The 13,639-nt window shown below is 37.4% G+C and overlaps 1 protein-coding gene across 3 annotated transcripts in view; it reads left to right on the top strand.

Annotated features, from left to right (window-relative positions):
* The window catches only part of SSBP2 (single stranded DNA binding protein 2), a 192,292-nt gene extending 179,657 nt beyond the window's left edge, over nucleotides 1-12,635 (top strand). For 2 of the 3 annotated variants that reach the window (XM_069880340.1, XM_069880339.1), the window contains 4 exons: nucleotides 1,566-1,644; nucleotides 4,450-4,478; nucleotides 9,395-9,493; nucleotides 12,171-12,635. In XM_069880340.1, coding sequence (XP_069736441.1) covers nucleotides 1,566-1,644; nucleotides 4,450-4,478; nucleotides 9,395-9,493; nucleotides 12,171-12,200 — 237 coding nt within the window. In that variant the 3' untranslated portion in view covers nucleotides 12,201-12,635. The remainder of the gene's footprint in view (nucleotides 1-1,565; nucleotides 1,645-4,449; nucleotides 4,479-9,394; nucleotides 9,494-12,170) is intronic. The other variant, XM_069880341.1, reaches the window with a different exon arrangement.
* Nucleotides 12,636-13,639: the final 1,004 nt, after the last annotated feature.

Raw genomic sequence — 13,639 nt, 5'->3', positions numbered from 1 at the left:
GCCAGCAGTGCGTCCTCATGGCCAAGAAGGCTGGTGGTGTTCTGTAGTACATGAAGGAGAGTAGGACCAGCAAGTCAGTTGACACATCTAGAGTGTCATGTCCAGTTCTTGGGTTCCCAATTCGAAAAAGACGAAGAAACACTGGAGAGACTCCAGCAGAGGGCCACAAAGATGATGAAGGAACTAGATCGTCTTTCTTTTGGAGAAAGGCTGAGAGATCTGGTGCCATTTAGCTTGGTGAAGAGCAGACTGAGAGGGGATCTTTATCAATGCTTACAAAAACTAAAGTGGAGATGTCAAGAGGATGGGACCACACTCTTCTCAATGGTGCTCAGTGACAGGACAAGGGAAAATGGGCATAGACTAAAGCACAGGAAGTTCCACCTGAACACAAGGAAAACTTCCTTACTGTGAGAGTGATGGAGCACTAGAACAGGCTGCCCAGAGAGGCTGTGGAGTATCCATCTCTGGCCATGTTCAAAACCTACCTGAACCTTCCTGTGCAACCTCTTCTAGGTGAACATGCTTTAACAGAGGGGTTGGACTGGATAAGATCCAGAGGTCCCTGCCAATTCTGACCATTCTATCATCCTCTGAGTTGCCACCAAGCATTACTTTCTGCAAGATTCAAACTTCTATTATAAGAAGTATATACTGCCAAAAAGGGAGGATAAAACTGCTAAAACCTAGTGGTTTGTTGCCCTGACATTCTGTAAAAAAGTTTAAAAATCTAAAAGAACAAAATTTCCCTGTTTATCTAAATGGGATGTTAAGACTGAAGCCTACTGATAACATTTAAGTATTTAACTAACAAACTAGTTAACTGTTGACTATTTTAGCATAAATTTCAGTAGTTCTAGAACAAAGTTCTGAATTCTCAGGTAGAACTTATTTTTTCTTTGAACTTCCTCTGTGCCTTTAGTATTATTGTATTTCTTTGACTGCAACCATATTTAATTGCAATCAATAGTATGAGCCTTTTGAAAAAAAAAAGACCAGTGGAACCTAAAAATATAGATGTTTTGATGTTGCTAAATCATTATGAGTTTTAGAAATCTTTCTATGTTAATGCCTTCAAGTTTTTTTAAGAACTGAATTTAAGATTAATATCTGAAATCAGAGAGAAACTGCTCATGCTGCAAAGGTAACGTGGGGTAGTTGGACCTTCAGTATGGATAGGGTAGGATTTGAAAGCTGTTCATCACTTACTTATTGAAGAGTGTTGTAAAATTCCCTATAACTTCAATGGGAGTAGAGCTAGACCAGTGCTAACAGGTTTGAAAGTCATACAAAAAGTGTTGAAGTAAATAATAAATTATTCCTGAGTTGTATTCCAGCCTGAGGAGGTGAGAGTCTCCAAAAATCATGACAGTAGCACTGGAAAAAGTGAAAAAAAGAAGTAAGGTTTTTGCAGTCTTCATATGAAGGATTTTCACTAGACCTCTGACAGTCAGAGCTGGGACTGTGCGTTTTTCCTTTGTTTTCTGAGGCATATTTTCTTTTTATTAGCGTATCTAAAAAAATTGTACAGTAATACCAGTTTTTAATGTCTGATCCTTTTGTAGTTTCCAATGGCGCCAGGGTCAGATGGACCTATGAGTGGACTGGGTGGAATGGATTCCCATCATATGAATGGATCATTAGGTAATGATAGAAGACCTTACAAACATTGTGAATTTCAATCACGACTGCCATTTTCTATGACTAGTTCTCTGAGTTGAGTGGAAAACTGTTTCTATGAATAACTGAAAAAGCTGTATATATATAAGTAGAAATTATTAAGATAATTTTTAAGCGTATGAGTTGGCATACGTAATGCACCTCTGGAAGAAAAATACTGTATTTTATTTCTCTAAGGGGTTATAGTTTTAATGTAGTTGGTGAAAAGCACCCAAAAATCTTGCCATCACAGTAATGTAGAGGTGAAGGTTTAAGAACCACTTTTAATTACCTCTTCTTCCTCTTTCAAAATCTTGAGATTGTGTCATTGTGACGTGCTTGTGCACATTCCCATCAGTTACCCAGAAGTAAGTTATTACATATATCAATGTATGTGTTAAGCGGGTTTTATCCCAACATTTTTACATCTTCATTTGTTCCATAATTAGCCATATGTCTATCAAGTACGAGTACTATTACTCTGTTCCCATTAGCACCTTCAGACAAGTGCCAATTTTAATGCACCCAAAAAAACGTCAGTTCTTGTCAGGGCATGCAGAGGCAGGAGGAAGAGTTTGGCTTTAGATGCTATGATTTTTGAAGGACTCTCATCTAGGGAGAAGCCTTGCCCAACTCTGCAGAACAGAAACTGCTTTAATCACTTGATGATCCTAGCAAACTCATGTAGACAACGACAGGGGCAACCTCAGGCTGTGAAGACTTAAGATCTCTTTCTTCTTTTGTCCCTCTTGTCCACCAGCAAGGTTCACTTTTACATCTGGGAGCTGGCCCAATGCTCACAAGGGGCACCAGCAGCGCCCTGCTGAGCAGCATTTTCCTCTGTGGGGAGAAATTCAAGTGAGCTAGAGACAGGTCACGTAGGCAGAAGACAAGCCTCCAGTGTTTCCCTTTATTCTATCTCCAAGGAAAAGCTCTGTCACTTTCCCAGCACAGGCATGGACTAACCTAATCTCCATACGATTTAAGTCCATACTACCACGGTGGGTGGAGATCTATTACTTGTAGCACAAAAAGAGGAGGATATGAGACATGAAGTATAAACAGGTAAGAAGAAGGGAGAAATGTGAAGAGGCTGTGACAAGATAAAAATCCCTAAGCCATGAAATCTCGTTTAGCAGATAGTATCTGAATGATTAAAGTTCAGCAGTGGCTTCAATCTCCTAATAGAATGGTATTTTTTTCTAGAAAAGTGTGTCCCTGAAATTCTTAGATTACTTTGCATAAGGACACCTTGTTATTTTACAGCCTTTTTTACATATTACAATACTAAAATGGATTGTTGCTTTAGTTAATAATGATGCATGGTACATTCAAATAAATGAAAATCTGTGTAAAAGGTAATCATATAATTTTCTGTTACTTTCCATAGCCTCAGAGTTATTTCTTAGCTAAAAGAAAAAATTTAAATGGAATGGTTATGGAAGGATTTTACATCTATCTGGCATCTAGTTAGTCATTTTCTCTAGTGGAAATGATGATGTGCTTAGTCAAGTTAATGTTGTCTGCTTTCTAGGGGTAACTTCGTATCTAAACTGGAACCTGAGTTATTTAAGGAGAAGAGGGCTGGAAGAGATCTGCTGCTTTTGTTCCCATGCTACAGTAGGCAGCTGTGGCTCATAATCAGATGGATAAATTGGTCAAGGTCCATCTTGAACTTCTCCAACTACTTTGACCACAGCCCTTCTATTGAATATCTGTTGACAGCTCTGGTGGTTAGAAAGTCATCTTTTCCTGATTTCCACCAGTATTTATCCTTTCCGCCAAGGAGAAATGACTCTTCATAATGTTTATGTATCTCATGTATTCATAGAGAGAACTCATATCAACCTTAATTTGCCTGGCTAAGTATAGCAAGCTATTTCAGTTTCCTCCCACAACTTGATTCCTTTTCTCTTATACTCTTCTAGTTTTGTATTCAGTACTCTTCTAGAATTTGTCTTTCCTGAAAATAGGTGACTAGAATTGTTTACTGTCTGCTGCTGCTAAAAATGTTTTTTCTTGATAGGTCCATCCTAAAAACTTTATTTCCTTTATTCTTGGCTTTACCTGAGTGAGAGCTACAGCATGTGAAAAAAACCTTTTCAATAGTCTTGCACTTGTTATGTTTCATTTTATTTGGATTCTGTTATTCTGGTCCTCAGGATCACTTGCTTTTATCCAAAAGATGCTGTTGTCATCATTAGTATTTATGACACATCGAAAGTTAATATAATTTCAGATAATGTCAGTAATAGTCTTCTGCTTCTGGGTGCAAAGACATTGATGAAGCCCTCCCAGCTGATGTTAGTGATAAAAGTGGTCTTTTTTTTCCATCAGGAATATAAACTTTTGCTAATTCGCCATTATTTTGCTTTTTTTTTTCCTCAGTTTGAAGCAACATTTCCCACAGGTGGGCATAAGCCAAATGAATTGCCCTACTTGCACCCTATCATTGCTAATGGTCAGGGATGTTGGACATACAGGTTCTTGAGTTGTGCTGGGCTCTCTCATCCTGAATGGATGCCATCCTGATAACTGATATAGATCAGATGTGTGTCCTTCATTCTTTTCTCACTTTTAGCACTGGGTGTGTACACAGACAAAGGACTAACGTTATTCAATACTGACTCTATGCTTTTCATAAAAGAGACATTGGGAAGGAAGTGAGATGATGTACAGTTGGTTATGTTTTAAAATATAGCTGTTAAACTGTGATTTTACTCTGAAAAAAAAAATCTTAGGTTAACTTCAGCTCAAGACTAACTGAATAATTGTTTGTTTTAATTTAAGGCTCAGGAGACATGGACAGTATTTCCAAAGTGAGTATCTGATAAAATATTGGGCATCTTTAGAATATTTCACTGTAAACATACTTTCTTCATCTCTGTTACAAAGCTTTTTGTTATTTATCTACATTTTCTGCTTGTCAACTCTGGAGGCTATGCAGACAGAATTAGTATTAATTGAAAATTTAAAACCAATACAATCAATAGGGAGTTTAAATAGACGTATTCCCTACTGAATAATAATGTGTATTAGTGAATGTGATTAATTATATCTAGTTCATAATCTGATTGATCATGTTATAATCTTCCATACTCTTAAGACAAATGAACATAGTTCTAATAATCAGTTCTAGTTAAATATAAATCTGGGAAAATGTCATTAGGCTGTTACTTTTATGCACTGCATGATTGCTTTTGTCACGTCTGTAAGGCAATGTTAATATCTTAATCATTAGTATAAATTTCCAAAAGTTAGAATAAGAAGTTGTTTAAGAAGTTTTATTTTGATACCAAAACCATTAGATTGTTGGAAATGAATGTAAGTTTAACCTGCAGGGGTTTTGGCATCTATGAAAAAAAAACCTGTGTTTGACCACATTGGTGGTCATCATTAATTTAGGAATTAATGAGCTTCTTTGGTATTGATAAAGTGACATAAATCTGTACCTTGCAAAACACTTTATTTTATAGTCAGCATCTTCAAATGTAACTGACTGGTACTAATCAATACATCAGTACAACAGTATCCCTGCATTTTTGATCTATAAATACAGAAATTACTGAAAAGATGCTTTTAGTTAAAATTTTATAACTTGTTCATTTGTAGCAAATTTCTTAACAGCCTTCGGAGGAAGGTGTATAAGTTTTTTTGATCATATGAAGTGCAGGTCAGTTTTGATTGCCTCGGGTCGGAGTACCACGGTGCTGTCACTAGATCTCTCCCAGTGCAGAGTTTGCTGTTTCAGATCTGTCTAAGGCTGGTCTGCCCTTGCTGTCCTCATGCCGGGGTTCTTGCTGTAGGTCTGTTCCCAGGAGCTGTGATGTGATGCCAGCACGCAGGCAGCAAAATGCTCACCTAAGTTTTCCAGGGGTTCATACAGACATTTGTAGTGTTAACTTGTTGAGAATACACTTGGGTGTTCAAAAGGTAGCAATCGTTTTTCACTTAGTGATACATATTTTTATCTCCAAATAGGAGGATGAGGACTGTGCATGGTTCCCCAGTTTGTGGTCTTCTGGTGAGGGGCAGTAGCCTGTAAAGTGTGCTTAGCATGTTTCATTCCTGGAGAGAAAGACCTTAGCAGCATGTGTCCAAGGCCATTGCTGCTTCTGTAAGGGAGCAGTGTCTATAGCAATCATATTTTGTTGGTACATTTTTATGATCAATAATGTTTTCAGGCTCTGCAAAGAGTAAAATGATGGATTGAAGTGACCATGTTGCCTTAGTTGTGCTGTGCTAAGATGTGCAGTGATGGCTTCAATAAAAGCCTCCAATGAGATAAGAAGCATACAGCACTTCTAAAATCAATGTCCATATTTTTATTTAGTGTTTTTATTGCGAACCGGAGCATTTTTTGAGGAAAAAACCTAAAGCATTCCTATTAGCCTGCCACAGGATTATTATTAAAAGCCTATGTCCCACCCACTGGTATTGTCAGTATATGTGCCAGCACAAGTATGAAGAACTCTGAAAAATGGTATCCAAAAGTTTACCTGGGAGTAAATAACTCTTGGAAGTCATATGTAATATATATCTTTTTCAAACAAACAAAAAGAAAAAATTCTATTTACTTTGGAAGTAACAGAGTTGTCTTATTACAATCGTATATGTTAATAGGTTTTAAATATCTCTTTCTGAATAGTGCTGCCCAATATACAGCCTCATTGATAGTAGTAGAAGTGTGGGTAGCATTGCTTAGCTTCAGGTAGAAAATTATACATAATGCTTTTAAAACTTAAATGGACAAGTTCTGCTTGCAAGGAAGAGTAGATTTCTGGGGCTGGTGCATCCTAAAATATGTGGCTGCCTTCCAGTTTCGTACACGGTTACCAGGTTTGTTCTTGCTGAGGCAACAGTCTCCCAGTATACATCACCAGCTAGTCTTGCAGCTGGCTATTTCAAAAGTAGATTTCCAGTGACAGAAGTTGTTTACTGAAGTTAACAGAGTTTGGGGTATGTGATGGTAGATGCTGAAGTCCAGGACTCTAGTGGAGTAAAATGCACATTAGAGAATCTGATTTTCAATTCCCTAAAGATGCAGAAAATTAATTCAGTCTTGGTAGAATCAGTCCAGCTCAAAGAATTCAAAGCTACATTTTCTAGTGAAGATTTTAATTTAATTGGCTGAATGGAAAAAAATATGAAGATTTTATGAAGTATATTGAGATGGGGGAAGTAAATGAACTGAAATTATGCATATTAAATAAACATTAATAGCCAGTGTTTCTTGCAATACCCATGGAATTTGTGCAAGCATCAAAGACGCACTTGCTTTGGAAAAAATCAGCTAGTGCTACAATGCTAGACCCCATACTGGACATAGATGTAGCCCAGGGGAGTTGCTTTAAAAGCGTTAATGTCAGGAATTTGAACGTTTCGGGCTAGCGTACTGTAGCAGTTGCAGAATTTCAAAGCTTTGTGCTGCATAGAGCAAGATAAAATACGGGTAAATTCCCCAGGAATGAACAGAAGTGCAAGAGCATCATAATAAAATAAATGTGACAAGGCCTTAGTGGGTTTTAAACTTTATATTCATAGATTTTAAGGCCAGAAGGGATGGATACGATTATGTAGTATAACCTGCATTACACAAACAACAGGACTTCCCTGAATTACTTCCTGCTTAAGGTACAATTGCTTTAGTTGAATTAAAGCAATAGCTTTCAACCATTTTCAAGCTGTGGATCCCTAAATATTTGCTATACTAACTTCAGTGAATAGCAAACTTAATTGTCAGATTTTAATTAACTAGTTAGGCTTTTAGTTGTCTTTTATGGACTTGTGCAGTGATTCTGGGAGGTCTAGGGATCACTGTTCAGAAGCAGTGAACTAGGCTGAAAGAGGGGAAAGGGCAAAGGCAGGAGTCTTAACCCTACTCTGAAAGTTGCATTTTAAGTGCTGATGAAAAATGGTTATGTGTCTATGATACTTGTGTAATTAATTTTATATTTCATCTACACTGAGCTGAACCCCTAAACATACTTGGCCATTCAGACTGAGAATGGTGCTCTTCCCTTAGGGGAGTATGGTGAAAGCTTGACAGCAGCCTTTCATTAAACATACAAAATAGGTTGCAAAGCAGACAGTATGTGTGGCAATCAGACATACAACTCTACTAAAGTAGGGGCAAAATTAAAGCTGAGAACAACACTTTTTATTCTGTTTGGAGGTGAAGTAAACCCTGTGGGACAATGGAATATGTTGCAATACTTAAACTATGGACAGTGGCCAACGTGGGACTTTATGATTACAAAGGAGAGCAGATGGAAATGTGGTGTGAAGGGGAAGTAAAAGTCATCCCATTTTCTATTCAGCTGTTACTCCACTATACATCTTTATAGTGCCAGAGTAGGACAGATAGCCTCCATAGTTGCAAGGAAACTGCCAAGAAATTAAGGCGGCTTTCAGTTAAGAGTAGCATAAGACAAACAGAACAGATTTGCTTAGGATTCTTACAGGGATTTATGATTTGGTCATTTATCAAGGGCACTTCTTGGAGTTGCATTTTGCAAGCTTGCCCATTGGCTGCACTACGTTCGTGTTAAATTTATTTTAATGTACCAGGTTTACATTTTTATAAGGGAAATCTCAACAGCAATATTACATTCAGTTTTTCTGGATAAAAAGAAAATAAAACCAAGGGAAGAACTGTAAAGATGTAAACATTTCGTAATGAAATTCATTACTTCATTCCCTCCTTTCCCTGACTGCTCCTTTTCAGTAACCAATACTCTATAAATAGGAGTCCTAACGGTGGTGGAAAGAGACTCGTCCATGGACCAGGCATGGTAGGGTACCACAAATCAGTGTTGTAAAAACACATAATTGTAGTGTCCACAGTCATCATGTGTTAGCTATTGACTTAGAGTAATTTCTGGGACAATTACTTCATTTCACTCTTTCTCTAAGTAGCTGAATCTTGAAAGCATTTCCTCAACATTGCAGAGATGGTTTTACAAGAGCACTTCTTTAAGAAAAGGAAATCCATCTTCAGAAGCCTTTGTATCATTTATTATTCATCAGCATTTCAGTCACACATAGACATCGAAAGGTGGATTGACAACACTCGTGTTGTACTTTGTGTAAGCAAATATCAAAAGCACAGGTCTTCCTGAAAGTGTTTGCAGGTCTAGTCCACTTGCCAGCTGGTGCTCAGGAGTCTTTATCTGAAACTCTTGTTAACTCTGTTACCTGTAAATGGTAAGTGAAGTGGTTTAGCACTTGAACCACATTGCGAACTACTTGTGAAATTTTATTTCAGTGAACACTAAGAACAAAGGCCCCAGGCACAGGCCTTTGTGAATGTCTGTGTAGAGCAGATCCACCCGTATGTCCAGCTTTAAGTACAGATTCATATGTCACATACATCAAGGCACAAGCTCATAGACATTACTGAATTTGATCACAAGTGCCTCTCATACCTGCAGCAGTCGCTTATAGCTTTTCCAGACTTCAGTAGATGCTGGCTGTAACCTGAAAATAAGTATTACTGGTAAATAATTCTTCCTTCAGGGAAGACAACATTACGTTGCAGACTAAAGTTAGTGACTGAATCATGTAGAACCCTGCAGAGGCTTATTTTTCATCTGTGAAAATCCCAGTGCATTACACAGTGCACCTTAGTGGACTACAGTATCATGTGAAGTGTGCCTTTGGCACACTTGGTGAAGCTGGGAAATGAACTGAAGTCTTCAACACTTAAACTGTATTTTAAAATCTTTTTTAACAGAACTCTCCCAGTAATATGAGCATGAGTAATCAGCCTGGCACTCCCAGGGATGACGGTGAGATGGGTGGAAACTTCCTAAACCCTTTTCAGAGTGAGAGCGTAAGTATTTCTTTACCTAGTTTGTTTTTACTTTGTGAACCTTTATCTGTGGCATTTTCTTTTTTTAAAAAAAAGAAGAAAGAACAGTTTGTAATGTAATGCAACACTGTGCCTTATGTGTTTCTTTACTAGCTTCTAAAGTTATAGTATTTAAAAAGAAAGGAGTCAAAATACTGCTAGCAGTTGAGCTGAAACTGGAAAATGCAGGCAGCGTAGTTATACTGCAGAAACTTTTTCTAGATTAAGAGGTCAATTGTCAGTGAAAGTTACATCTGTCAAGCAGCAATAATTGCACCACGTGTATTCACTAATGCATGATAGGAATTTGTCAGGCAATATCCAAGCAGCCTTGATACACATAGTTGACAGATCCTTACATCTGAGTGTTTTCTATGTATGGTTGCCCAGTCTTTGACTTCTAAACAAGGGGGAATGCCTTTTAGAACAGGATTCACATTGAAGTATGTAATTAGAGCACTGGTAGATCTTGCATTGGAAACATGATGTGCTATTAGAGCCAGAAAAAGCAAAGGTTCCCTCTAGTGTTTGTTCTTGGACAAATAGTGCTTTATTAAAATGGAGAATGCTTGAAGCAGCAAAATGTGGTGTAAAATACACTACAAAGCAAAATTACAGTATTTTCACTTGCCTGAAGCTGCGTTTTTAAATACACATTTAGCTTCCTAAATAGGAGTGACCTGGTTTTTCAGAAGTGCTGTGTGATTTCTACACTTCTGTCCTTACTGGAAATCACTGCTGCCAGAAGCGAGTGCAACTTCGTTAAGTATGCCAGTGTATGCTTGAGCTCAGAAATCTCAGAAATTATGAGTAAACATTTTTTGTTAGATCACAAAACAGCTTGGGAAATTTAATTGGAATCAGTTGAGGCGGGGGGTGTTGGGTTTGCCTCTCCAACTAGGGAAAAGGAAGAGTTTCTTGTTGTTAGTTGTTGGTTTCTTCATAAAAAGAACACCTGTTCAGACAGTGTGGAGAGTTGGAGAAGATCAGTTTATACAACCCAAAAAGACTGATGTTTCAACATTTGACAAAAAAAAACCAGTAACCACAGAACCTTGATTAAATGTGATCTTTGGTCATGGTAATCCTTGACCACTCTGCTTGGTATGTGTTGCTTGTACTGAGGGCCAGTTCACCAGACTGAAGTGATGAAAAGAAGGCTGTCAGCTGTACTCAAAGAAAACCCATTTTCTCAGACATTTACTGGATTCTAGGTGTTCTTAGTTGTTGTTTTCCTACCTGTAAGAACCTGGGACCCAGTTTTTTCAAAGTTTTATGTGTGATGTATTCCTACAAGGCATGCATTATACATGCCATAAGTCACATTGCAGTCTTCGGGAGCTGTCATGCTTTCTGATTTTTATTTTGTAATGGCTACTTAGGGTAGCCATTATTGAAAAGTCTTTTCTCAGTCTTCACCAGGAGTTTGGTTAGGGGTGAGGAACAGTGCTTCGCTAATAAGTTAAAAATCACAAACACCTTTAAATATCTTTAGGTTCTTTGTCCAAAGGAATTGCCCAGGTACTTGGGCTCAGTTATATAGGAAATCACTTGAACAGCCACTTTGCTTTAAGCATTTGTGCTGGTCTGTGACATTCACTACAGATCAAAATGTTTTTACTAGCTTTGCTGGCCCACAAAGAAAGCGCTCATCTCATGATGGGTCAGAAAAACCAACAGAGGCATGACATGGAACAAAACAAACTCTACCCAAATATTCCATTCTGTGTAGTTTAGATGACAGGGAACGCCCATCCAAACTACAATACTTTTTCTAATACATTTGGACACTTGGAAATGGCCAGCTTGAAACTGTAGGTTTTTATTGTATGTTTATTCTTGCAAAGGTATATTTATCTTGTTATCTGTTTTCATAATACTAATACTTATGCATTTGAACATTTTCCTCTGCTTGGAATATTTTAGACCAAATTAAGTGTTTCTACAGTCCACATTTTTCAATTTAAATACAAGTTAGGCATATAGATGTTCACTTCTTCTAGGCATTGTGGTGTCCCACTGATTATTGTAATGAAGTAGTGCTAACTTGCAGGCAGCTATAGCTTGTGTAAGGGCTACAGTTCAATTTGTGTTACAATAGTAACATAATGTGGTGATTTAATATTTGATTCACATAAAAGAGAATGACTGTTGGTCCTTGATTCAGCTTGCCTTCTAAAATCAATAACACAGAATAATAAAGACCAAAAGCCTGGTGTAATTGCAGTCAGATGAATCTTTAGTTCCTTCTTTCCATAAAATAATAAAATGCTCTCAGAAGTATTTATGTGCTTCAGCTAACTACAAATGCCAGGTAGTCTACTTGAGACTAGTGATCTGCCTAGCTAATTCCACCCCCCAACAGTCAACGTGGACTAGGAAAGGTGTGGAAAGCATCAGTGAAGTACTGGTTCATCACACCATCCAGGTAACACCCTAACAGTCTTCACGGGATTTGGCTTTTTGCATAATGAAAGAAGCATAAAAGATGTTACGATACCACAAATTGAGCTGCAGCCTTGGCATAGGCTACAGTGCAAATTTAGGAGAAAGTTCAAAGAGTGTGTTGATGTTTGAAGTCATTGCTGTGGTCCAGAAGTGGTTTTAGCTTTCTGGGGGGAAAAAATGGTTGTTAAAATGTGGATTCCTCTTTTTCCAGTACTCCCCTAGCATGACAATGAGTGTGTGATCCGTTAACAAGTCACGCCGTGAAGACCACAGTGAGTTGGCCCTCTTCAGAGAGCTACTGCAGAAGAAAATTATTCATCCCAGTGTACAGTTTAACAAAAGGATCTCAGACACAATCAGACCCACCATTTTTTTTTCTATCATCTCCCCTGTATTGTCAAGACAGTGGGTCCCAAACATGATAGAGGCAACTGTAAAGAGTGGCGTAACAGAACTGCCCAAGATGGAACTGCAAACAGTTACCTATGTATGTACATGCGTGGGTTAACCTATATGTATGTGTGTGTGATATAGAAATACACACATACATAATATAGACCCACAGGACATTGTAAAATCACATGAAAACTTAAGTAGAAATGAGAAGTAGGGACTTTTTTCCATCTTTTTTTTTTTCACGTTTACATTTTAATTATTAAAATTTGCTTTCCCTCTCCCCTCCTGAACTGTTTTATGTTGCATTTATCACTGCTTTATAAGTTATTTTTTAAAGGTAAACTCAAATGATAAATTCTGATTTTGTAAATGTCTGCCATTATGGATAGGAATAAAATTGCTTGTAAGAGCTTTCATTAACTTGTGTTTGATACCAGTTACCCTGTGAATCACAAATTATACTGTGTCAAGAAATAGAAGAAAGCTCATCTTAATTTTTTTGGAGAAATTCAGTAATTTTCACCTAGTTCGGTGATTTTTTTTTTTTAATACTTTGCCTTTAAAAAAAGAAGCACTGAAGCTTATTTTTCTTCTTTAATTGAAGCCTAATATCTGCAATATCTATTTTAAATGGAAGCCTAAATTTGATGCAAGCTTCTTAATTTATATAGAGTACTATAAGGTTACTGTAAGTGAGCTCCAATTGCTATAGAATCTAGCAATAATGTCAGGGCTTCTTCTGCCCTTGGAAATGAGTTTTCTATTTAGCCTAATCTTCCGCAGGGGTGGTAGTTAGTGGTAATAGGGTGGAGTCCTTATCACTGAAACACTCAAATTTTCCAACAGTTTGCTACTATATCTCCCATTTTCAGTGATTCTCAACCAAAATGTAACAGTCCCTGGTCGTAATTATAAACAGTATTTCTTAAGCCCACTCAGAAAATAGGGTCACCCTGCTACTTGGGTGTGTTCACAATGCCTACCAAAATGAAGCCTACCCTTAAACTTCCAAGTGAGCAATCTGCTTTTTTTGTTTTGTTTTGTTTTGTTTTGTTTTGTTTTGTTTTGTTTTGTTTTGTTTTGTTTTGTTTTGTTTTGTTTTGTTTTGTTTTGTTTTGTTTTGTTTTGTTTTGTTTTGTTTTGTTTTGTTTTGTTTTTTTGAGTCAAAATGACGGACTAAACATTCTGTGATTGCTAGTCTTGAGAAGTCTTACCTTTTGCCATGAACAGAAGAGGAACGAAGGTCTGGGCCATTTTGTAGGGAGGTCAGCATATTAGGCATAA

The sequence above is a fragment of the Phaenicophaeus curvirostris genome, chromosome Z, assembly GCF_032191515.1.
Source record: "Phaenicophaeus curvirostris isolate KB17595 chromosome Z, BPBGC_Pcur_1.0, whole genome shotgun sequence".
Taxonomy (NCBI): domain Eukaryota; kingdom Metazoa; phylum Chordata; class Aves; order Cuculiformes; family Cuculidae; genus Phaenicophaeus; species Phaenicophaeus curvirostris.
The sequence above is the reverse complement of the archived record's forward strand: the minus strand, read 5'-3'. Positions and strand labels throughout refer to the sequence as shown.